General features: G+C 39.7%; 1 protein-coding gene across 1 annotated transcript in view; it reads left to right on the top strand.

Annotated features, from left to right (window-relative positions):
• The window catches only part of LOC145389910 (neural-cadherin-like), a gene marked incomplete at its 3' end in the record, with an annotated part of 42484 nt that extends 22858 nt beyond the window's left edge, over nt 1-19626 (top strand). The window contains 7 exon segments of the mRNA XM_080265025.1: nt 751-948; nt 12662-12883; nt 13355-13603; nt 14594-14759; nt 15457-15611; nt 18566-18633; nt 19473-19626. Coding sequence (XP_080121151.1) covers nt 751-948; nt 12662-12883; nt 13355-13603; nt 14594-14759; nt 15457-15611; nt 18566-18633; nt 19473-19626 — 1212 coding nt within the window.
• Between the last annotated feature and the right edge of the window lie 7155 nt (nt 19627-26781).

Below are 26781 nucleotides of genomic sequence, written 5' to 3'. Positions count from 1 at the left end.
CAACTTGCCAAGCCCTGGGCTCCTACACTTCTCATGGGGCACCATAGGAATGGATGATGAATGATTGATGATGATCAAAGGCCTTGCTGAAGCTTCACTATTAAAAGTTTTCCTTAAAACTCAATAAATTAGCTGACTAAACCAGGCTTAAAATATAAAACACAAAACTGTACAAAAGGAAACAAGGGTCCAGCTGTCTAAAACTAGAACCTGCTGGTATTTTCAGACTTTCATTTATACGGCTGGTCAGCTCAGGAACTTCTTTCCTCAGTCTGTCCTTCCCATTGCCTGTGACCTCGTCTGTTACGTGTCCAGGTATCTCAGAATGAATGTATATTGATTTGGTTTCTTTTTTTCTATTATCCTTGGAAGAAACAAGTCTTGCAGGTTCTCAACTATTTGCTTTTTTTTATTCGTGGAAAGAAAAACAAGCAAAAAGCAAAACAGTATTATAATAGAAAAAAGTAAAGTTCACTTCCTTGGTCTCCTGTTTAACAAGTGTCATGGTAGTGATGTAGGCAGGGACATGCTTACTGTATGTCTTTCACTTCTCCCCCTAATGTATCCTGTCAAATCAAGAATCATATTTGGGCAGAGCAACATACGAAGCCTGTCTTAGTTTGGAAGTGTTAGTTAACGGAAGGAAGTGAGAAGTAGAAGTGCTGGAACATCAGGAGTAAAAGTGGTAGAATATCAGGTGAACATATTCATATAACCTCAGTTACACATGTCTGATCTCATGTATAACAGTGGTGGTGGTTGTGGTCTACGTAATCCAGCTGAGACGACGGCAACAAAAGTCGAGGGAGTTTAGTGAAAGTGATGGAACAGAGGAGAAGACAACAAGGGACTCCAGCAGACCCAGTGACACACAGTTGGAGGTGACAGAGTTGACATTGTTAGCAGGAGTCAGCACACCTTCCCACTCGGCACATAAAAAGGATGCAGGTTTATCAAGTAAGGCTGTTAAAGAGACTGAGAGAATGAATTTAGTTTATTAGTATGTGAGGGAAAGTGGTTTGGATTAATGGGAAAGTGCTTGAGGGAAGATGTATGGATTCATAAGAAAAGGAGAGACTGAGTATCCATATTTTTTTAATATAATCCTATTACCCCGCTGTATCCAAAAATAACTAGCTAAGGGCTAGGGAGCTTGCTTAATTGATGAGAATACAAGCCATGTGTACAGTAGCATGGCTCACCTCAGTTTGGGGATTCCTTCAGAAAAAGGATGGCATCATCATTTTGAACTGAGTGATTAAATCCTTCAGCATTTAGCTTCATGTATTGTTTTCACTTCACTCAGCTAGATATGAACTCAGGGGACTGGTGGTCAGCATCCCCTGAAAGGAGGATGGTGATCTGCTGCTGAGCACTTAACAAAATGCTCCTGTAGACAAGAATACAGGATAATTGATCAGGTAAATGAGAGAGCCTTCTTTAGTAGTGGACAGTGGTGTTTAGCACAGGAGGCATTTTAGCACCTGAGTCCTAGTGATGTGTTTTGCTGACCTTACACAACTCTTCTCTTACTGCTGTATGAATGGTGGCAGTTTGTTTGTGATCATAAACAAGGGAACATTGATATAGAAATAATCTATCTCTCTATTGCCAGACGCCATAATCCCGTAAGGGGTGGCTATTTGACTTTGAGTTATTTGTTTTCCAGGGAGGGGCACTAACCCTCCACCAACCCACTTGTTGACATGTAGGGAGCATGTATGGTTTGGTTATATGGTTACCACCCAGCGTTGTAAATGGTTTCTTGGCTTACAGGAAATCATTTGGCTTGTCACTCAATGTAAAGCCACCTGTAAAGGAAAGAAAAGCAATAAGAAGTGACAGGAAAGATGGGAGAAATAGGAAGAGAAGAGGGCAGGCACAGAAAAAGAATGATAAAGGCTATGGAGGAAGTAGGCAGCAATACATCAAGTGAGTGGATGATAGTCGCCACCACCTACCACGATACAGAAATAAACTGGTAAGAAAGGTGCCTGGGTGCTTCCCCAGCCAGTGGGATTATGACATTCTTTTATTTAGTCACACTTGTGTAGGAGCTGACTAGCGTGGGCCAGCTGGTCTATTGTCATATAGTACTGGTATTTCTTTGATGGGTGACGGGAGGTTGGGAAACTACAAAATATAAAGGTGGAACCGGCAAAGGCCTGCAGTAAGTGAATATGGAGGTAACTGGAGTGAGGTAAGTTGCTTAAAGAATTTAATAATGCTGACCCAAGAGTAGCCCCATACAGCAAGAGAATTGGGCACTACTTGAAAAGTATAACTGAAGAAGGTTTAAGGTGTTGCAAACACCATAATATGGTGTTCAATTGCTCTGTTTGGGAAACTGAATTTCCTTACGTCTTTATCACCTCTCTTCTTATGCAATTTTTTGCAGTGTCCTCTTGCTGATGCTTCTCCATACGTTAAGTAATCATTTATGTCTATTTTCTCCTTTCCTGATATGCATTTATATAGCATTATCATGTCACCTCTTTTCCTTCTCTCCTGTAGTGTTGGTAGATTCAGTTTATTTAGTCTTTCTTCTTAGTTTAGGTCCCTTAAGCTTGGTATCCATCTTGTAGCGGCCTTTTGAACTTTTTCAATCTTGTCTATGTGCTTTTTTAGATGAGGACTCCAGACTACTGATGCATATTCCAGTGTTGGTCTAATGAATGATGTTATTATCCTTCTCAGCATGTCTTCATTTATGTATGTGTGTGTGGTGTGTGTGTGTGTGTGTGTGTGTTCTTACCTAATTGTATCTTTACAGGAATGAGTCGTACTGTCCCGTGTCTTAAACCATTTTTATCGTACATATCCTTAAATTTATGAATTGTTTTGGCACACACTTTCATCCGGTAGTGAATTCCACTGACCAATTGCCCTATTTGGGAAACTAAATTTCCTTACGTCTTTATTGCCTCTCTTTTTATGCAGTTTTTGCAGTGTCCTCTTACTGCTGCATCCCCATAGGTTATATACTTATTTATGTCTATTTTCTCCTTCCCTGATATGCATTTATATAGTATACTGTATATGATATACAGTATAATCATGTCTTCTCTTTTCCTTCTCTTATAAAAAGAAGGAAAAGAGGAGACATGATTATACTGTATATTATATACAGTATACTATATAAATGCATATCAGGGTAGGAGAAAATAGACATAAATAAGTATATAACCTATGGGGATGCATCAGCAAGAGGACACTGCAAAAAACTGCATAAAAAGAGAGGCAATAAAGACGTAAGGAAATTTAGTTTCCCAAATAGGGCAATTGGTCAGTGGAATTCACTACCGGATGAAAGTGTGTGCCAAAACAATTCATAAATTTAAGGATATGTACGATAAAAATGGTTTAAGACACGGGACAGTACGACTCATTCCTGTAAAGATACAATTAGGTAAGAACACACACACACACACACACACGACCCGGTGAATTACACACACACACACACACACACACACACACACACACACACATACATAAATGAAGACATGCTGAGAAGGAGAGGTGATAAAGACGTAAGGAAATTCAGTTTCCCAAACAGAGCAATTGATCAATGGAATTGCACTACCGAATGAAATAGTGTTTGCCAAAACAATTCACAAATTTAAGAATATGTACGATAAATATAGTTTAAGACACGGGACAGTACGAGCTTGACTCATTCCTGTAAAGATACAATTAGGTAAGAACGAAGTTATACGTGTACACAGAACAGGCGAAACTTGGAATGTGACATCCGTAGACTTTTTTTCAGGCAGCAAAATTTATTAGCGAATATATAGCCGATCGAAAGTTAGGTTAGGTCACTTTGGGCAGGGTTTGGTCTGATTAGGTAATTTTTGGTTGGGTTGGCTTCAGTTCGACTAGATATAGACGGATTAGGTTAGATTGCTTTAGAATACGTCGGTTTTGATAGGTTTTGAGTTGGGTTTTATTTGGTTGGGTTAGGCTGGGTTAGGTTCGGTTGGATTAGGTCATTTTAGGCTTGACTGGTTGGGTTAGGTCGGGTATGGTATGGTTAAGTGAGACTGGGTAGGATTAGGTAGCGTTAGATGCGGTTAGGCTGTGTCAGAATTGGTTAGGTTAGGTATGAGGAGGTTAGGGGAGATTGTGAGGTTAAGTACAATTAGACTGGGTTAGGTGAGGTTAAGTTAGATTAAGTTGGGTTAATTTGGGTTGGATTAGGTCATTCGAGGTTAAGCAGGGTTCAGTTCGAGCAAATATGGATAGGTTAGTTGAGACTGGGCTAAAATAAATTGATTTATGCATTAGGTCTTTTGTTGGTCGGTCCTTCCAAAGTCAAACATCACAGGAGGTGAACGTGATTTTATGTGTGTGTGTGTGTGTGTGTGTGCTCGCTTCGTGTTTCGTCTATCTTATATATTTTGTGTGTGCCTTGTGTAACTAAATCTTTGTTTTTACGTTTGCCTTCTCGTGTGACTGAGGGTGGACTGCTTAAGAACAGCGTCCTTTATAGTTACGATTCCCTCTTCCTCAGTATAGCATATGTTTTTTGTTTATTTAGCTCTCTCTGGACGATTGTATAAGAGCTTCGTGGAAAATACTAGAACTAGAAAGATGGCAGTAGATACAGCCTTGTGTACCAGATATCCTGCCCAAGTTTCATTAGCAGATACGTTGCCCAAGTTGAATAAAGTCGTCTGAAGTAAGAATAAGCTTGAAGATACGTTGCTGTACTGAAAGTCGTTGGATATGCCTTGTTTTATGTCTTTTCGTATGTGGCTGCGAGATAACAGACTCAGGTTCAGTCTTTTATGGATACGAAAAGACATAAAACAAGGCATATCCAACGACTTTCAGTACAGCAACGTCTCTTCAAGCTTATTCTTACTTCAGACGACTTTATTCAACTTGGGCAAGATATCTGCTAATGAAACTTGGGCAGGATATCTGGTACACAAGGCTGTATCTACTGCCATCGTTCTAGTTCTAGTATTTTCCACAAAGCTCTTATACAATCGTCCAGAGAAAGCTAAATAAACTAAAAACATATGCTACACTGAGGAAGAGGCAGTCGTAATTCTCTTCCACGATTCTTATGTGAGTTAGAATTACACACACACACACACACACACACACACACACACACACACACACACACACACACACACACACACACACACACACACACACACAATACTCTCTAATGGATCTTGTTGGTGTGGAAACGTGTTTATGTAACTGGTGGTGTGGGAGGTTGCCGTGGTAACACACAGGACATCGCACCAGTCAAGCAAAGATTTTCTTAACAATATATTTTTGCATAAGGCTGGTTAATATCCTTTTATGCACACACACACACACACACACACACACACACACACACACACACACAAACTCAGACACAGATACCTCCACACGTAGCCCTATCTCGACCTACTGAACCCCAACCTCACCTCCACACACGTAGTTCCACCTCAACACTCGTAACCCCACCTCCATTCATTCGTACACTATTACATCTTTAAAAATGTCGATTCATATACATCATAAATATCCGTAAGTCGACACACTAAGTTCTATCTTTATATACATAGCCATACCTTCATATACTGTACATACTGTACAGCTATCCCTGAACACATAAGGACACACTGTCCCACACAGTACTGCACTTACACACATGCAGATCAACCTTAGACAAAGGCATATCTCCACACACACACACACACACACACACACACACACACACACCTCAAGGCTCAGTGTTGGCGCCAGTAATGTTCCTGATTTACGTAAATGATATGGTAGATGGAGTGAACAGTTATGCAGGTCTGTTTGCTGATGATGTAAAGATCTTGAAGAAGACAGAGGTTGAGGAGGATTGTAAAATACTGCAGGAGGATTTGAATAGGATACACAATTGGAGCCGGACGTGGGAAATGAAATTTAATGTAAAGCACTGAATTATTTTTTGGGTAATGAATTAATCACAAAAAGGAGAGAAGAGAAAGATTTGGGAGTGCTGGTCCAAGATAGGTTCTCACCAGAAAAGCACATTAACAAGATAGTTGGAGAGACTTATAAACTCTTGACTAACATAAGAGTAGCATTTCATTATATGGATGAGGAAATGATGAAAAAATTGATAGTGGTCATGATCCGCCCCAGGTTAGAATATGCAGCGGTAGTGTGGTCCCCACACAAAAAGAAAGATATAAACAAGATTGAGAGAATACAAAGAACAGCAACCAAGATGGTCCCCAGTCTGACAGACCTGTCATACAGAGAGAGGCTGGAAAAACTGGATTTGCCTTCGTTAGAGGAAAGGAGAAAGAGGGGAGACATGATTGCGGTGTTCAGGACCATGGTGGGAGTAGATAAAATTGACAAAGAAGATCTGTTTGTATGGGATAAGAGAGCAACAAGAGGACACGGAATGAAATTGAAAAAGTCAAGCTGCTTGAAGGATATCAAGAAATATAGCTTTCCTTACAGAAGTATAGACTTATGGAATAGCCTGGACAAAGATATCGTCCAGTCTAAAAACTTAAACGAGTTTAAAGCTAAATTCGACTTATTGAGAAACAGCGACGGAAACCCACGAGCATAGTACATTCCGTGTAAATCACAATTAGGTATATTAGGTAAATACTTAAATATTTGGAACGACTTAGACAAAGAGGTGGTGCATGAGAAAAACATTCATGTGTGTAAAGGTAGACTTGATGAATGTGGATATGGAGACAGGACAACACGAGCATTGCTCAATTCCTGTATACTACAAATAGGTAAATACACACACACACACACATTTACTAACATGCATACAAAAACCTCTATTCACACAGGCTTAATATGAACTCAGCCATCCCTCCACACTCAGTATCCCTGCCTGACGCAAACACAGGCTCTCCTGCGTACACACACGACTCAACACACACAGACAGACAGACAGACACACACACACACACACACACACACACACACACACACACACACACACACACACACAGATTTACTAACATGTATACAAAATCCTCTATTCACACAGGCTTAATATGAACTCAGCCATCCCTCCACACTCAGTATCCCTGCCTGACGCAAACACAGGCTCTCCTGCGTACACACACGACTCAACACACACAGACAGACAGACACACAGACAGACACACACACACACACACACACACACACACATTTACTAACATGCATACAAAAACCTCTATTCACACAGGCTTAATATGAACTCAGCCATCCCTCCACACTCAGTATCCCTGCCTGACGCAAACACAGGCTCTCCTGCGTACACACACGACTCAACACACACAGACAGACAGACAGACACACACACACACACACACACACACACACACACACACACACCTCAAGGCTCAGTGTTGGCGCCAGTAATGTTCCTATCTATCTATCTATTGCCAGACGCCTCAATCCCGTTTGGGGTGGCCACAAACAAATCGCCTCCAAGTCGCCCTGTCCCCCGCCATTTCATTGCCCTGCTCCCAACTCACACCCCCCTCTCTCATATACCTCTCCACCCCATCTCTCCATCTCATCCTCGGCCTCCCCCTCCCTCTTTCCCCCTCCACCTCACTCACATACACTCTCTTCGTCAGTCTTTCACCCTCCATCCTCTCCACATGGCCAAACCACCTCAGTGTGTTCCTCATAACGCTTCCTATCACATCCACATCAACACCACAACGCTCCTTTATATCCTCATTCGTCAGCCTGTCTCTCCATGTGACTCCACAGGCTCCTCTTAAATAACTCATTTCCACGGCTCTCACTCTTGACTTATGTTCCTGATTTACGTAAATGATATGGTAGATGGAGTGAACAGTTATGCAAGTCTGTTTGCTGATAATGTAAAGATCTTGAGGAAGATAGAGGTTGAGGAGGATTGTAAAATACTGGAGGAGGATTTGGATAGGATACACAATTGGAGCCGGACGTGGGAAATGAAATTTAATGTAAAGAAATGTAAAATATTGGAAATGGGTAAAAGTACCAGGAGACCATCACTGAATTATTTTTTGGGTAATGAATTAATCACAAAAAGGAGAGGAGAGAAAGATTTGGGAGTGCTGGTCCAAGATAGTTTGTCACCAGAAAAGCACATTAACAAGATAGTTGGAGAGACTTATAAACTCTTGACTAACATAAGAGTAGCATTTCATTATATGGATGAGGAAATGATGAAAAAATTGATAGTGGCCATGATCCGCCCCAGGTTAGAATATGCAGCGGTAGTGTGGTCCCCACACAAAAAGAAAGATATAAACAAGATTGAGAGAATACAAAGAACAGCAACCAAGATGGTCCCCAGTCTGACAGACCTGTCATACAGAGAGAGGCTGGAAAAACTGGATTTGCCTTCGTTTGAGGAAAGGAGAAAGAGGGGAGACATGATTGCGGTGTTCAGGACCATGGTGGGAGTAGATAAAATTGACAAAGAAGATCTGTTTGTATGGGATAAGAGAGCAACAAGAGGACACGGAATGAAATTGAAAAAGTCAAGCTGCTTGAAGGATATCAAGAAATATAGCTTTCCTTACAGAAGTATAGACTTATGGAATAGCCTGGACAAAGAGATCGTCCAGTCTAAAAACTTAAACGAGTTTAAAGCTAAATTCGACTTATTGAGAAACAGCGACGGAAACCCACGAGCATAGTACATTCCGTGTATATCACAATTAGGTATATTAGGTAAATACTTAAATATTTGGAACGACTTAGACAAAGAGGTGGTGCATGAGAAAAACATTCATGTGTGTAAAGGTAGACTTGATAAATGTGGATATGGAGACAGGACAACACGAGCATTGCTCAATTCCTGTATACTACAAATAGGTAAATACACACACACACACACACACACACACATTTACTAACATGCATACAAAACCTCTATTCACACAGGCTTAATATGAACTCAGCCATCCCTCCACACTCAGTATCCCTGCCTGACGCAAACACAGGCTCTCCTGCGTACACACACGACTCAACACACACAGACAGACAGACAGACACACACACACACACACACACACACACACACACACACACACACATTTACTAACATGCATACAAAAACCTCTATTCACACAGGCTTAATATGAACTCAGCCATCCCTCCACACTCAGTATCCCTGCCTGACGCAAACACAGGCTCTCCTGCGTACACACACGACTCAACACACACAGACAGACAGACAGACGGACAGACAGACACACACACACACACACACACACACACACACACACACCTCAAGGCTCAGTGTTGGCGCCAGTAATGTTCCTGATTTACGTAAATGATATGGTAGATGGAGTGAACAGTTATGCAAGTCTGTTTGCTGATGATGTAAAGATCTTGAGGAAGACAGAGGTTGAGGAGGATTGTAAAATACTGCAGGAGGATTTGAATAGGATACACAATTGGAGGCGGACGTGGGAACTGAAATTTAATGTAAAGAAATGTAAAATATTGGAAATGGGTAAAAGTACCAGGAGACCATCACTAAATTATTTTTTGGGTAATGAATTAATCACAAAAAGGAGAGGAGAGAAAGATTTGGGAGTGCTGGTCCAAGATAGTTTGTCACCAGAAAAGCACATTAACAAGATAGTTGGAGAGACTTATAAACTCTTGACTAACATAAGAGTAGCATTTCATTATATGGATGAGGAAATGATGAAAAAATTGATAGTGGCCATGATCCGCCCCAGGTTAGAATATGCAGCGGTAGTGTGGTCCCCACACAAAAAGAAAGATATAAACAAGATTGAGAGAATACAAAGAACAGCAACCAAGATGGTCCCCAGTCTGACAGACCTGTCATACAGAGAGAGGTTGGAAAAACTGGATTTGCCTTCGTTAGAGGAAAGGAGAAAGAGGGGAGACATGATTGCGGTGTTCAGGACCATGGTGGGAGTAGATAAAATTGACAAAGAAGATCTGTTTGTATGGGATAAGAGAGCAACAAGAGGACATGGAATGAAATTGAAAAAGTCAAGCTGCTTGAAGGATATCAAGAAATATAGCTTTCCTTACAGAAGTATAGACTTTTGGAATAGCCTGGACAAAGAGATCGTCCAATCTAAAAACTTAAACGAGTTTAAAGCTAAATTCGACTTATTGAGAAACAGCGACGGAAACCCACGAGCATAGTACATTCCGTGTATATCACAATTAGGTATATTAGGTAAATACTTAAATATTTGGAACGACTTAGACAAAGAGGTGGTGCATGAGAAAAACATTCATGTGTGTAAAGGTAGACTTGATAAATGTGGATATGGAGACAGGACAACACGAGCATTGCTCAATTCCTGTATACTACAAATAGGTAAATACAAATAGGTAAATACACACACACACACACACACACACACACACACACATTTACTAACATGCATACAAAAACCTCTATTCACACAGGCTTAATATGAACTCTGCCATCCCTCCACACTCAGTATCCCTGCCTGACGCAAACCCAGGCTCTCCTGCGTACACACACGACTCAACACACACAGACAGACAGACAGACGGACAGACAGACAGACAGACAGACACACACACACACACACACACACACACACACACACACACACACACACACACCTCAAGGCTCAGTGTTGGCGCCAGTAAAGTTCCTGATTTACGTAAATGATATGGTAGATGGAGTGAACAGTTATGCAAGTCTGTTTGCTGATGATGTAAAGATCTTGAGGAAGATAGAGGTTGAGGAGGATTGTAAAATACTGCAGGAGGATTTGGATAGGATACACAATTGGAGCCGGACGTGGGAAATGAAATTTAATGTAAAGAAATGTAAAATATTGGAAATGGGTAAAAGTACCAGGAGACCATCACTAAATTATTTTTTGGGTAATGAATTAATCACAAAAAGGAGAGAAGAGAAAGATTTGGGAGTGCTGGTCCAAGATAGTTTGTCACCAGAAAAGCACATTAACAAGATAGTTGGAGAGACTTATAAACTCTTGACTAACATAAGAGTAGCATTTCATTATATGGATGAGGAAATGAAAAAATTAATAGTGGCCATGATCCGCCCCAGGTTAGAATATGCAGCGGTAGTGTGGTCCCCACACAAAAAGAAAGATATAAACAAGATTGAGAGAATACAAAGAACAGCAGCCAAGATGGTCCCCAGTCTGACAGACCTGTCATACAGAGAGAGGTTGGAAAAACTGGATTTGCCTTCGTTAGAGGAAAGGAGAAAGAGGGGAGACATGATTGCGGTGTTCAGGACCATGGTGGGAGTAGATAAAATTGACAAAGAAGATCTGTTTGTATGGGATAAGAGAGCAACAAGAGGACACGGAATGAAATTGAAAAAGTCAAGCTGCTTGAAGGAGATCAAGAAATATAGCTTTCCTTACAGAAGTATAGACTTATGGAATAGCCTGGACAAAGAGATCGTCCAGTCTAAAAACTTAAACGAGTTTAAAGCTAAATTCGACTTATTGAGAAACAGCGACGGAAACCCACGAGCATAGTACATTCCGTGTATATCACAATTAGGTATATTAGGTAAATACTTAAATATTTGGAACGACTTAGACAAAGAGGTGGTGCATGAGAAAAACATTCATGTGTGTAAAGGTAGACTTGATAAATGTGGATATGGAAACAGGACAACACGAGCATTGCTCAATTCCTGTATACTACAAATAGGTAAATACACACACACACACACACACACACACAAAGTTTACGTGTACACAGAACAGGCGAGACTTGGAATGTGACATCCGTATACTTTCAGGCAGCAAAATTTCTTGGCGAGTTTATGGCCGATCGAAAGTTAGGTTAGGTCACTTTGGGCAGGGTTTGGTCTGATTAGGTAATTTTTGGTTGGGTTGGCTTCAGTTTGACTAGATATAGACGGATTAGGTTAGATTGCTTTAGAATACGTCGGTTTTGATAGGTAGGGTAGGGTTAGATACGGTTAGGCTGCTTCAAAATAGGTTAAGTATGGGATAAATGATTTTCATAAGTTTTATCAGGATTTCTTAACCATTGTTATGAGGTCAGGTCGGGCTAGGATAGGCCTAGGCTATTTTTTTCATTAATTTTAGGCCTAGCCTAGTTTTTTTTAGGCCTAGATACAGTATAGGCATGCAGCTTGTATTCAAGTAAATTGATACATAAAGTTAATAATAACCATAACATTAAGGTTTGTCCTGTTTTTATTAAGGGTAGGCCAAAGGATTATGGCCGACTTACAGAATTCTTATTATATATAATATGTTATTGTTTGGTAATATTTTACTTTGTACTATCATCCCCTATACTTTTACAAGGTTTATTTATTGACTTATTTTCTATTATTTATTTTTTGGTAATTCCTATTCTGTGCTAAAGGGTAATTTATCTTTTTTTTTTTTTATTTTTTTATTATTATTATTAAACTAGCCTGTCTAGCCAAGGACATTGGCCTAGCCTATTCCAGTTCTGTTAATTTTTCACAAAAAGCCAAATGACTTACCTGCCATTCTGCCACTGTGCACACACTCACATTTTTTTACCACATACCATAATATGATTTTACTAAGAGCTTGGTGTCACTCATCCACAGGTCAGGAGCATTGTGACCATATGGATAGATTTATGTGAAGAATCTTCAGAAAATTATCAGCAATGTCTATTACTTCATACTTCAAGCCTGTTGGTTCACATGGGAAGCAACCGGAACCAAATTCATCTTCTGATAAGAAAGAAAAAGAACCGGAGAAAAACAAGACTGGTGGAGATGGATCAGGACCAAGTGAAATCAAAATTCCTTCAGATTTAGGGGAGGCTGATCATGAACCAGTACAGCCTAAGATTGCTTCTTTTAATCCAAAGCAGTATGGTAATAGTAAGAGAGACTTCTCAGCATCCTGGTATAATGGATGCACATGGCTTGAGTATTCAGTAGAAGAGGGGGCAGCATTTTGTTTTCCCTGTAGACATTTTAAAAGTTCTTCTAAAGACCGTACATTTACTAAAGAGGGTTACTCAAACTGGCGCCATGCATTAGACAAACACAAAGGTTTCCAAAAACACGAAAATTCTCAAACTCATGTAGAAGCTGTGGTTATATGGCAGGAGAGAAAAATGCGCATAGAGAAGAACCAGAGTGTCAGTACAATGGTAAATGAAAAGCAGTTGGGGAAAAGCAGGTACTGTATTAAATCAGTGGTAGAGGTAATTCAGTTTTTATGTGTGAATGAGCTACCTATGCGTGGAGATGGTAAGAGTGGAGCAGGGTGTCTCGATACAAGTAGTGAGTCTCAAGGTGAGCCATCTGGTCTTTTTATGAAGTTATTTCAGTATACATTGTCTAAAGATAAGAAGCTCTCAGAGATTATTCAAATGATTCCTAAGAATGCCTCCTATACTTCTGCTAGGATTCAGAATGAGATAATAGACATTATGAAAGACACTGTCATAGAGAATGTTGTTAATGATATCAAGGAGGCTGACATACCATTTTTTAGCATTAAGTCTGATGGAACTCGTGACCCTACCAACACAGAAAATATATCTGTAGTTGTAAGATATGTAAAGGGTGGTAAAGTAAATGAGAGTCTAATTGGTATGCCAACAACAGATGATTTTGATGCAGAAAGCCTGGCCTCATTAATACTTAAAACACTAAATGAATGTGGACTTGATTGCAGTAATATATTATCTCAGTGTTATGATGGAGCATCTGTGATGTCAGGTCAGCATGGAGGTGTTCAAAAAAAGCTACAAGAAAAACTTCAGAAGGAAATCCCATATGTACATTATTTCAATCACCAACTGCACTTGGTTGTGGTACATTCAGTTGAAATGCAGAATGATGTAAAATTGTTTTTTTCCATTTGCAATAGACTGTACAACTTTCTACATCGTTCAGAACTAGACAGGATTTATGATGGAACAAAACTCAAACGACTTTTGGAACAGAGATGGTCAGGTCATTTAGATACTGTGTCTGCTATCTTAGAAAACCATGAAAGGATAGTGAATGCACTTGAATCTTGTGAAGAAAATGGATGTAATGCTGTAATTTGTATTGAGGCAACAGGTTTATTGAAGCAGATCAGAAGTAGGAAGTATATGTTCATTGCATATTGTGTTCAGACAGTCTTGAGTTTAATTAAACCTGCTGATAAGCTCCTACAATCAAGTGATTGTGATTTGATGACTGGAACTAGACTAATTGAATCTGTGGTCTGCAGTGTAAAAGACATGAGAAATGATGTAAAAATTTTTGAGGGAATCATTACAAAACTTGCAGATCATTATCTCTCTGAACCTGAATATGTACATAAGGTTCCAAAGTGGAGCCGCAAACTGCCTGCACATTTGTCAAAAGATTCAGTTGTTGAGGCCAGTGTAGGACATTCAGAAGATCCTAGCAATGCAGAAAGTGAAGCAACACTTTTCAGGCAGATTTATTGCAGCATTGTAGATAACTGCCTTGGGGAGCTTGATGCTAGATTTGGTGAATGCAGTAGTGCAGTGACTGCTGCAATCTCATGCCTTTGGCCAGAACCCAGTGTGAGTTTCTTAGATCCTAAAAAAATTGCCCCATTAGCTTATCTCATAGGTCTTAATTCTGACTCATCTCTGCTCCAAAGTGAATGTCAAGTGGCAAGGACCTTTATTGAAAAAGAGTTTGATGACAAAGTACACAAAACTCTAAACGACTTGTGCTTGCTTCTTCATCCTTATAGAAAAGGATTCAGTGAAGTCTACCAATTGTATGCAGCTGCTCTCACATTTGGCTCTAGTAATGCTGTATGTGAAAAATCCTTTTCAACACTCTCACGTGTACTAACACCTTACAGACGATCTATGACCCATAAAAGAAAAAGTAACCTACTCTCATTTCTCACTGAATACACTCAGAAAATTAATATGGATGAATTTCTCCATACATTTGCTGCAAGAAGCAGGAAGATCCAATTGTATTAAGAGCAGCAGCAGATTTGAAGTCTAAGACATTTTCCTTTCTCTTTTCCTTTATTAAAATGATGAGCTATGGTGTTTGGACATATAATTATTACTTCAAAGTTTAGTTCATATGAAGTGATGAAATTACCAACACACTGTAAATTTATGCAAAATTTCATTAATTTTCCTAACAATCAAATCTTATGAGTTCTTATCTAAAGCAGAAACCAATGTTTATATTACTTGGACTTTTGTTTGTAGAGACCTGGAAAGCGTCAGTAAATGCAACCCTATTTTTTTATTCCATGTCTTCCTGTGTGTGCGACTGTGTGTGGTGTTTTTCTGGAGTACGCTTGTTGTTTTCCCTAAATTTTTCAGTATGGTACCCTAACCCAGGGCTCTTGCACCTCATTAGGGATAATTTGGAGCTGGTTGTGCCATTTATCAGTAACAGTTTTCCAGTCTTCAACATGACCATTATTTTTTCCACCACTCATCCCACAGCTCACCCAGCATTGCCAAGCCTTTCCACGTTGGCCACCTGTGCTCCACCATCAACGGCACATCCTGGCCTGCCTCCACTCAGCCCTGGGCCACCATGTCACCTGCATCAACCACCTGGGTGACTGGGCCACACAGTTTGGTCTCCTCCAATATGGGTAAGACTCAGGCACAACTATACTCCTTCAGTACATCTTTTGTCTTGCATCTTTCATGCAGTTTTATTCAGGTCAGGGGAGACTTTTGGACTGGGCAGGTTATTAACTTGTTCAGGACCAGAGGGCTTTTCCAGACTGTATATATATTTTTTTTTTAATGCAAGAACAAACCAAAAGCCAGAAGCCTGCAAGAGTGTAAGAGTGTTCCCTCCAAGAGAGAGAGAGAGAGAAAGAGAAAAAAAAAAACAAGTTAACAGAGAGCCAAAATCAAGATCCATTTGTTTCAAGATGCTTGGACAAACTGTGTTTGAAAGACTGGAGGTCATAGGCAGTAGGAAATACAGACAGAGGAAGATACTTCCAGAGTTGTGAGGTCATAGCTAGAATAATAGAAATATGATGGAGAATGAATTGGTGATGTGGGTTGGATAAGGAGAGGGGCTCTGAGGTGATGTATAGGCTACATGTGGACAGAGTGCTGGAAGGTAGAGTGAGAAGGAGAGCATGAACCCCTGCCACACTGATTGCTTGTAAGATAGGTTACCTCCTCTGAATCATTGTTTTATAGCCAGTGTAAACTGTACCTCATACCAGACTTGCAGCTGGGCCCGTGCACACCTTCATTGTACCTTATATGAAGTTTGTAGTTTAGCAAGGGTTAATCCCTTTCAGTATGGTGATAGGATTTTTTTTATAGATGATTTACAGTTCTGTATGTCTATCTGTCTATCTATCAATAGCCCAATGCCCTAATCCCAGAAAGGATGGTCCCATATGAAATGCCTCCAAGTTGCTCTGTCACCCACCATTTGACTGCCCTCCCCCCTAGCTCACTCCCCCCTCCCTTATATACCTCTCAACTTCATCCCTCCACCTCATCCTTGGTCTCTCCCTCCCTCCATCACACCTGCATACACTCTCTTAGTCATTCACTCTCCATTCTCTCCACATGTCCAAAGCACCTCAGTGTATTTCTTAGTGTAGTATGGTGATAGGATTTTTTAGAGATGTTTTACAATTTTGTATGTGCTTCCACATTTAAGGCAGCTAGTTCATAGTGCATTTTTCTTCATGTATATTATATCTTTTATTTCTTTTAATGCAAGGAAGTAGGAACCAAAGGCTTGAAGTGGGCAAAATTGTTCCCTCCAAGAAAAATGAAAACAAGATACCAGTAATAGACCAATTCAAGATGCCTTCATTATATACTAAATTTCATTCTAGTTTACTCCACCTACCATTAGACAAAACTGGTACTGATGTAAAGTAGTAGCATTTCTCTATAGTATTGTACATTCATATAATTTCCCTTAAAACAAGACAGTGCATCTGGTATGCTTCCAACTTTTTGTTTTTTTTACTGATGTATTCATAAGTGAGATGTATAAATATCCCCACCATGTTATATTTCAGAAATGATGCACAAAACTTGAGAGTGACCTGGAGGAAGATGCCATCAGGAAGCTGTACAGTGTTATGTTTGGGCCAACCAGCAGGCCAAGGCAGACCTCCTGGTTGAGGTACGGGAGGTGATAATGCTGAACCGGGTGCAGTCAGTGTCAGGTCTGTCATGTCAGTTTGTTTAGCAGCTCGTCACATCATCTGTACGGTACCAGTCTATATTTAACTCTCTCATGGCTGTGGATGTCTAGTATTCTATCCCTCATCCCATACCACTCTTATAATCAATTTCTTTTGATTCCGTTTTAGTTCCTTGCTGCAGCCATTTAGTTTTTACTGGTTTTCACTTTTCTCGTTGCAGTACAATATTGACTTGGTGAAATATTATTAGCCCATTTAATATGTTGAAGTGGTAGGGGCGACCATCATCCACTCACTTGATGTAGTGCTGACTACTTCTTCCATAGCCTTTATCATTCTTTTTCTGTGCCTGCCCTCCTCTCTTCCTATTTCTCCCATCTTTCCTGTCACTTCTCATTGCTTTTCTTTCCTTTATAGATGGCTTTACATTGAGTGACAAGCCAAATGGTTTCCTGTAAGCCAAGAAACCATTTACAACGCTGGGTGGTAACCATATAACCAAACCATACGTGCTCCCTACATGTCAACAAGTGGGTTGGTGGAGGGTTAGTGCCCCTCCCCATGAAACAAATAACTCAAAGTCAAATGGCCACCTTCTTATGGGATTATGACGTCTGGCAATAGATAGATAGATAGAATATGTTGACCTCCATCTTTTTGTACTCCTGTTTCTGTTTGATGGTTTGATTCAGTTTAGGAGTGATATTGCAGGCTGGAGGGATTGAACATATCCTTTGTTAACTGTTTCACTCCTAAAGATTTTTTAAGGTGACCAAAACCATACCATAGTTGCATGAGTGAACTGAAAGACAATATCAGCATATTGAAGTTCTTATTTGTCTGTCTGTCTATCTATCTATCTATCTGTCTGTCTATAGCCAGATGCCACAATCCAGTAAGGGGTGGCTTTTTGTCTTTGAGCTCATTGTTTTACGGGGAGGGGCACTAACCCTCTGCCAACCCACTTGTTGACACGTGGGGAAAACATATAGGTTAGTTATATGGTTACCACCCAGCGTTGTAAATGGTTTCCTTGCTTACAGGGAACCATTAGGCTTGTTACTCAGTGTAAAGCCACCTGAAAAGGAAAGAAGAGTAATAAAAAGTGACAAGAAGGATGGAAGAAATAGGAAGAGAGAAGTACAGTCACAGAAAAAGAATGATAAGGGTGAAGAAGTAGGCAGCATTACATCAAGTGAGTGGATGGTGGTAAGAAACAGGAAGAGAGGAGGACAGACACAGAGAAAGAATGACAAAGGTAAAAGAAGAAGGCTGCACTACACCACGGGAGTGGATGATGGTGAGAAATAGGAAGAGAGGAGGGCAGACACAGACAAAGAATGATGAAGGTGAAGGAGTTAATGGTGATGAAATGAGTAATCAGATGAACTAAAGTGCTTCTGTTCCTGCAGATACAAGGGCCAGTGTGAGGACAAGTGATGATGACATGGCTGAGAAGGTGGCTCTCTCCTACATCATCGTAAAACAAAAAAAAAAAAGGAATACAAAAAGGTAATACAAAAATATCGAGTACAAAAAGGTAATCACAGCAGGTTAGTACACACAGCTCTCAAGGAGTGTATGTGTCTGCAGGTTAATACTGGCTTAACAAAGTAACTCAGACTGTTGGTCTCCATTTAATACTGGGGAACAGTGGTGTCAAAAAGTTATATCAGTTGTGCCAGTGCTTCGGTTGTTTCCCATGCTATTAAAGTTAACATGTCCAGTGAAGTTATGGCGTGAAAGCATCTGGGTAATTTCTGCCCTACCCTGTCACTACTCAGCTTCATTGTGGCTTCAGATATCATCAAGAGGATTAGTGGGAACTGCCAGGGACTGGGGAACTGAGGCCTAGTACATCATGAAATTTAGATGAATTCAGTAGGTGAGATAGTAAGGAATATGTACATAGTCAGGGAATGGTGGTGGTGGAGTCTGCTGTACTCAGATATACATTAGCCTTTAACCATGACTGTACACTTCACAAGAAAATTTAGAGTGAAGTTATGCTGGGTTAATTGACTTTGTTGCTTTTGTAGTGAATGTTTTTGTTTTACTACAGTATACAGTGGAAGAAAAAAAAAATCTTCATTAGTGTCTGAAGTATGACTCAAGCCTTATTTTATTGTTACCACCAGACAATTGTGTTTAGCTTGAGGGAAACCTGATGGAGTGGAAGAGTTTAAACCTGATGGAGTGGAAGAGTTTAATGGTTGCTGCTTAACACACATCATCTGCCTCAATGTTGATTGTGTAGGCATTTACTATAGTCGTAAATTTGTTCAGGTCATAAGTTTGATATTACCATTGGACTTGCAGAGACACAGAGACATGGGAGTGAAGCTGCAGTACGTCCACTGTCGCCTGGTGAGCCTGGAGAGGGAGTGTGGCCTGGTGCTTAACCCTCATCTCACCCCCACCCCCACCCTCCTCACAGACACCCCAGTGGCATTGCCTGTACAAGACTTGGCAGGTTAGCATTAGAAATAGATAACCTAGACTTACCTAACATATCCTATCCAGTCCAAACATTAGCTAACCTAATCTCACCTTTATAACCCTATCCCACTCTATGCTAACCTGTTGAATCTAATCTGGTCCATCCTACCCTAATGTAACCCAGAGCTTCCTGATCTATTGTAACCCAGATCATGTATGTTTTAATATTATGTACCCTCATAACCTCATCTGACATATATGAATCTAACCTAAGCATTATCCTAACATTAATTCTTACAGAAAATGGGGTGGGAAGGATCCAGATGCAAGAAAATAGAGTAATGAAAGTAGAACTGTCAACAAAAACAAAGTAAATATGTTTTCTTACCATAAAAGCTTTCCTGAGTTGCCTAACAGTACTTTAAATATTGCATGAACAGTTCCTCTGCTAGGGATAAAACCAAATTGTCTCTTATTAATGTTAAGTCTCCTTGCTCATGCAGGCCAAAATTTTCTCCTACAGCTACCTCGATTAAGAGCATCACCCTTCCCCTCGTAAACATGCACAGTATCACTGCTACATCACCAGATGCTTTCAGCATTTCATCTGCCACACCATACACACCCACAGTTTTCCCTGTTACCATTTTACCAGTTGCCTGTGTTTTAGAATGTATAATTTCCTTGTTTAATGAGGCTGTTTAGTTGACTATGCATTTTCTACGATGATGATGATGATGATGATGATGATGTTTGTTAAATACTTACTGAAGGCAGCTGGTTTCTTCTTTGTTCCAGATAGCAATTTGATATGCCAGGTTGCTGAGCCGAAGAACATTACATATATATACATATATATATATATATATATATATATATTTTCTTATTTTTATTGGTACAGTAATATCCCTCTGAGGCAGACTTCTGTTAAGGCAGCCAGTTAAAGTGAGATGGATAAGGGTGACATTGCCTGAAAGACAAGGCAGCAACTTCAGCCTGCAGTTCACCAGTTTCACATTTCAGATAAACCTGGTGCTACCAGTGCTACTGTACTGTTGCTGATTGAATATAACATTGTGTCAGCTTATTAAATAGTGAAGAGTGAATCAGTCTGCAAGTAAACCTCAAAATTTTGGTGCCATATGATAAATTGTTACATGATGGACAACCTCTTGAGATGGACACTTTCCCCTTAATTAGTCTGCCATAGAGGGGTCTTACTATATGTTTTCATGTATTTCTGTATTTTTCTGTATTTATATTGGTGTATATTTACCATTATTACACTTCTGGATGAGTAATGAGAACCATATGTATTCCAGTTAATGTGCTTCTGTGTATGATTTGATTTGTATATGCACTGTTATAACTTTCACAGCTGAGAAGTGCAGTATATACAGTAATACTTAAAGTGTGCAGCAGATGTTTTATAGTATTAGTATTTCATAATATTAATTGTATAGAAGGGGACAAGAGTTCAGTTGCATCTACTATTCAACTGCATCTGTTTCACTATTCAGCTGCATCTACTTCTCACCTACAACATGTTTGCTATAGTACTTTTGATACTTTCATCCCTTTGTATCAGAGAGACATTTCTTGGCAGTGAAATAAACCAAGCCTCTCTCTGCTTAGCAATATTAGCCAGCAAAGGAAAGTGAGAAGTAGAAGGGGTGAAATATTAAGGCAGAGAAACATACCAAGCCTAAGATTATTAGTCAACAGAAAAGAGGATGTGGAAGGGGTGAAATACAAGGTACACTTTTGTATCTGTGGGCAGAGGAGTGTACCAAGCCTCTTTCAGCATAGGAATATTAGTCAGCAGAAAAAAATGAGAAGCATAAGAGGTGAGAGATTGGATGAACTTTGGTGTTTATAGGCTGGGAAATTTGCCAAGTCTCTCTCAGCTTAGGAATATTAGCCAGCAGTAGAAAATTGGAAGTAGAAGAGGTGAAATGGCTGAACTTTTGTCCCCGAATATACATTGAAATAGCATTCCTTTGATAATGGACTGTATGGAGCATCAGTGGGTTGTGTGAATGAAAAGACATTGCACTGTACATAGAGCACGGCTGATAGTGTGATATATGCATAACTACAGTAAGTAAATACAGTATAGCAGTGTGTGTGTAATCGTAAAAGCTGAATATATTGCAAAAGCCAAATGCTGTGTATCGATGTATGGCATGTGTAACTGCAAAAGCTAAATATAGAGATGTATGCATAACTACGAAAACAAAGTATAGTGATATATTCGTAATCATGAGAGCCAAAGTTGTCTTGCACTTCCAATTCATACCTCGAGATGAGAGTGTAAGGAAGCCAGAATTAGCTTGAGTTTAAATATACTTACAAAGATATTGAATGTTTTTTATGTAATAGTGACGTGTTTGAAAGGAGGAGGAGAGAAAGAGCTAGGTGGATTATATAGGGAACTAGGACCAAAAACAGGGTAGGGGGTCAGTATGGGAGAGTATAAGGGTAAGGGAGGAAAAAGAAGATGGTGGAGGATTAGGGTGGGAGGGCATTTATTAAATACATCAAAAAGAGCCATTAGGTAAAAAAAGTAAATATATAAATAAATAATAGAAATGCTGAGCTGTGCAGGCATGGAACACTACTATACAAAATTTATGTATGTATATATGTATGACCCAAAACAGTTTTTGGTAAATATACAGTACTGTATAAGGAAGGTTGATTAAAAAACAAGGTTGAAGATTTTGTATTTAAGATTGACCAAGAAGGACAAAATGGTGAAGTAAAGGGGATGGGAAAGTACAAGAAAGAGTATATAAGGGAGGGTGGTGCATCTCAGGATTGGGGGTTGTTACAGAATGTGGTGAAAGTTTTTGGCGTATCAGATAGAGCCAGGAATCCGGGGGCTTGAGTGATGAGTGAAGCATGGCCCACTGGACTGGGCAGACTTGAGCTGCCTGGAAATTGCTACTCCTCACCCTGCCCTGGGGTGGGAAAGGAGGTCTGGATGATGATGATAATGATAAAGAGTTAAGACAAATGTGATGGTGATACTTTTGTTTCTCTCAGCACAGGCAGGATAAATACGAAGCAGACAATAGATAGCTGAATACAGGGGGCAGTTTATATAAGTCTAGAATTGGAGATATAAAAAGATAAGAGATATAAAGATTTGAAGGTCAAGTACTTCTTCCCAGTTTATTTGTAGTTGCGATGGTTAAATTCTGGTAGTGAACAAACTCTGGTACCTGAGCCGTTGTTAGTTGGAATATTGCATGTTATCCATTCGGTGTCCTTAGTATTAGGCTTTCCATTTATTTTCATTGTTTTTTTTTAGTATTCCATTTTTTTTAGTCGTTTAGTACAGTACAACTTCATTTTATACTCATGTAAATTTTTCAGATGTTGCGCCCCCTACCCCTTTATTTCTTTGGTGGTATTTAATTTGTGACGTGCTATCAGTAATTCTGCCAGCTTCAATTTTTTCTCTTTCCTTGTCTGAGCCTTATCTCACTTCCTCTTTAGGCAGGAAAAAAGGGTCAGAATGATGATGATGTTATCGGGAAAATTTTTATATTTTGTAGATTGTGTCAGTCAGTGATCTTAATATGTTGTGATTTTTTATCGTTTCATGTATGTATATTTTTACGCCCACATCGAGGAAGGAAACACAGAACCAGTATTTGCTCTGTAAGCCAATACATTCCGTGTGAAGTACCAGTTTGCATGGTACATCAACATTTCTCAGTATACAGTGAGTCTCCATTATAAGCTGCTGTTATTTTTAGTTATGGAATTAAGTGCACGGTAAACTGTTGAAAAAAAATAAAGCCTCCTATGCTAAATTTTCTATAAGACTGATTTGCCATAGTCAGGCAGTTAACTCTACCAGTTGTATGGAAGAAAGGTGTAATATTTTGGATCAAACTTCTGCTATTGAAAATTTCTTGTTGTTTGTATATCATATCGCTTTCCAACCAGACCAAGAGTAATAGAAGTACATACATTCCTCACATAACATATACATTGTGTGTCCATTTTGTAATTTGTACTAGCTGTAACCAGATGATGTTACTTGGTCTGGGAAAGCCAGCAATACCTCATTTACATTAACCTGGCCCAGATTTTCATCCTTCTTCACTTTATTTCACACAGCACAGTAGCAGAAGAGAAAATTGCTATGGCTCTACATCCTTTCTGTAGCACTCCTTCATTATTAGCACCATATACTAGTGGTAATCTATTGCCACAACTTAGTATGCAAGGTGGAGAGATACCAGTGTTAGGCCAGGTTAGAGTAGAAAGGGTATAGTTGAGAAGAAGTTAAAGCAAACCGTATTTAACCCCCTCTAACTGAGATATCTTTTCTAACATGATTATAAAATTCTGGTTAGAGTAAGGCTAACATGAAATAGATTATATTATATTGAAGAGGTGAAGGTACGAGAACATAGTGATTTTTGGTAAGCGAAAACCCATCAAGCCAAGAAACTATTTACAATGCTGGGTGGTAACCATATAACCAACCCATACGTGCTCCCTACGTGTCAGCAAGTGGGTTGGTGGAGGGTTAGTGCCCCTCCTTGTGAAACAAATAACTCAGAGTCAAATGGCCACCCCTTATGGGATTATGGCATCTGGCAATAGATAGATAGATAGATAGATTAGTGCAGTGTTAAGATGTGTCATTGGTGAAATAGCATCAGATTCAGTTAGTCATTATGCCATGCTTCCTCTTAAATGCATGCCCATACCGAGACTGGTCATGGTATACTCTGTTCCATATAAAGTGGCGGAGAAGCTACGCCCAAGTCCTAGTCGAACGCAGGTGACCGTACAGAGGGATAAAAGTGACCTCACCTGACTCTTTCTCCAGCCTACTCTCCTGGGAGAGAGAGAGAGAGAGATTTGAACTGTTTATTGTCTAATCTTCAAATATAGCAATAATATATTTTCTGACCTAATATTAATTAATCCTACATCCAATCCAAACATGAATTTGTGTAACTTGAAGGCATTATTACGAGTTCTATCCTGATTAGCAAACCTAAGAAAATCACCAATTCATGGCGGTGAAACGTTATAATTATGAAAATATCAGTCATATGATTTGCTGAAAATAACTTCTATCAAGATAGAGTTTTATATAAAAAAAAAAAAGGTGAAATACGCATTACCCTCTCTCTCTCTCTCCCTTCTAATGTGTGTGTGTGTGTGTGATTAATAGGAAAAGGGAAAGTTTCTCCCTCTCCCTCCCCACCTTCTCTCTTTGTTCTTTCCTCCTTCCCTCCCTCTCTCTCTCTCTCTCTCTCTCTCTCTTGTATAATATTAAACAAATTATGTTCAGTATATGGCTTATATTTATATTTACAACTCTTATTTACAATAAGTATACACAAGACACCTCACACAACACTTGTTTATTCATCTTCATCGCTGCTGGACTCGTTCAATATATTGATAACAAAATTTTCTACCATGTGGTTTACAGCAGTGTCATTTCTCATAAATTCTTCTTTTTTGTGTGTGTGTGTGCCGCACATTTCTGCCAGTTTTCTGCTGTTACTTTTTCTATCGCATTTCTCGTCAGCTCTTCGATCACTCATAATTTTTGAGAAGAATTTGAGTTTCTCTTCCTCACATCATCGTTGACCTGAGCCCAAATCAGCTCTATGGGGTTGAGCTGGCAATGATAAGGAGGAAGTCGCAGCACCTGGTGAACAGGATTATTGACGATTTCATCAGTTTCAAACAATTGCTTGTCTTTGTTTTTTTTCACTTGGTGTAGCAGCTCAGCCTTAGTGTGCAGAGGGTTATGAGGGAGGTTGTTATCAAGAAGCCACTTTATAATTTCTTGTTTTCGTAAGCTGTGTGTTTGTGCTTTATTTATGATTTTGCAGTGGTATGATGCGTTGTCCATTATTATAAGTGACCTGGCGGGATGTTGGGAAGCATCATCAAGGGCGTTCCAGGAAATGCTGCATGTGACCTCAAGGCAAAAGCTCCACCCATCCTGACCTGAGGCCAAACGCACACCTGAACCAGTACGGGTGAGCAGGTGCTTCACTCATGCATTCCCTCCTTCCTCTTCTTTGTTACCATTCATCTCAAGCAATACTCACCCAAGAGTTCCAGCATGCTCCACATATTTTCATAAGAACTGTCGATAGAGAATATACCTTATATGCGCGTGTGTGGGAGCATGTATGTGTGTGTGTGTGTGTTCTTACCTAATTGTATCTTTACAGGAATGAGTCAAGCTCGTACTGTCCCGTGTCTTAAACCATATTTATCGTACATATCCTTAAATTTGTGAATTGTTTTGGCACACACTATTTCATTCGGTAGTGCATTCCATTGATCAGTTGCTCTGTTTGGGAAACTGAATTTCCTTACGTCTTTATCACCTCTCTTCTTATGCAGTTTTTTGCAGTGTCCTCTTGCTGATGCTTCTCCATATGTTAAGTTATCATTTATGTCTATTTTCTCCTTCCCTGATATGCACTTATATAGCATTATCATGTCACCTCTTTTCCTTCTCTCCTGTAGTGTTGGTAGATTCAGTTTATTTAGTCTTTCTTCGTAGCTTAGGTCCCTTAAGATTGGTATCCATCTTGTAGCGGCCCTTTGAACTTTTTCAATCTTGTCTATATGCTTTTTGAGATGAGGACTCCAGACTACTGATGCATATTCCAGGGTTGGTGTGTGTGTGTGTGTGTGTGTGTGTGTGTGTGATGAATGGGAAATTTTGAAACCGGTCTTAAATAGTTTTTAAATATTAATACAACAATCAAGTTGCTAAAAGTAACGTATAAGAACATACTGTAAGAAGAGAGAAAAACTGCAGTAGACCTTTTGGTCCATGCTAGGCAGCTACAACAGGAATAAGACTAATCTATGAGAATAATACAAGGATAGCACAGAAGAAGGCTCTCCACAGAAAATACACACACACACACACACATGCACCTACACCTACACACGCACACACACACACACACACACTCTCTCTCTCTCTCTCTCTCTCTCTCTCTCTCTCTCACAGGAGAGGAAGAAGAAGGGAGGGGCTGGAGGAAAGGGGCATAATCCTTCTAAGGTCACCTGCATTCTACGTTTGACCCAGACTTGGGAAGGAAAATACAGGTTTCTCTCAGCCAGTTTATATGGAACAGACTATAGTACTGTAGTAGTAGTAGTAATAGTAGTAGTA

The sequence above is a fragment of the Coenobita brevimanus genome, unplaced genomic scaffold (assembly GCF_032717465.1).
Source record: "Coenobita brevimanus isolate Jiangsu-jjx unplaced genomic scaffold, ASM3271746v2 jjx.HiC_scaffold_2596, whole genome shotgun sequence".
Lineage (NCBI taxonomy): Eukaryota > Metazoa > Arthropoda > Malacostraca > Decapoda > Coenobitidae > Coenobita > Coenobita brevimanus.
This window is presented reverse-complemented; position numbering and strand designations above follow the sequence as displayed.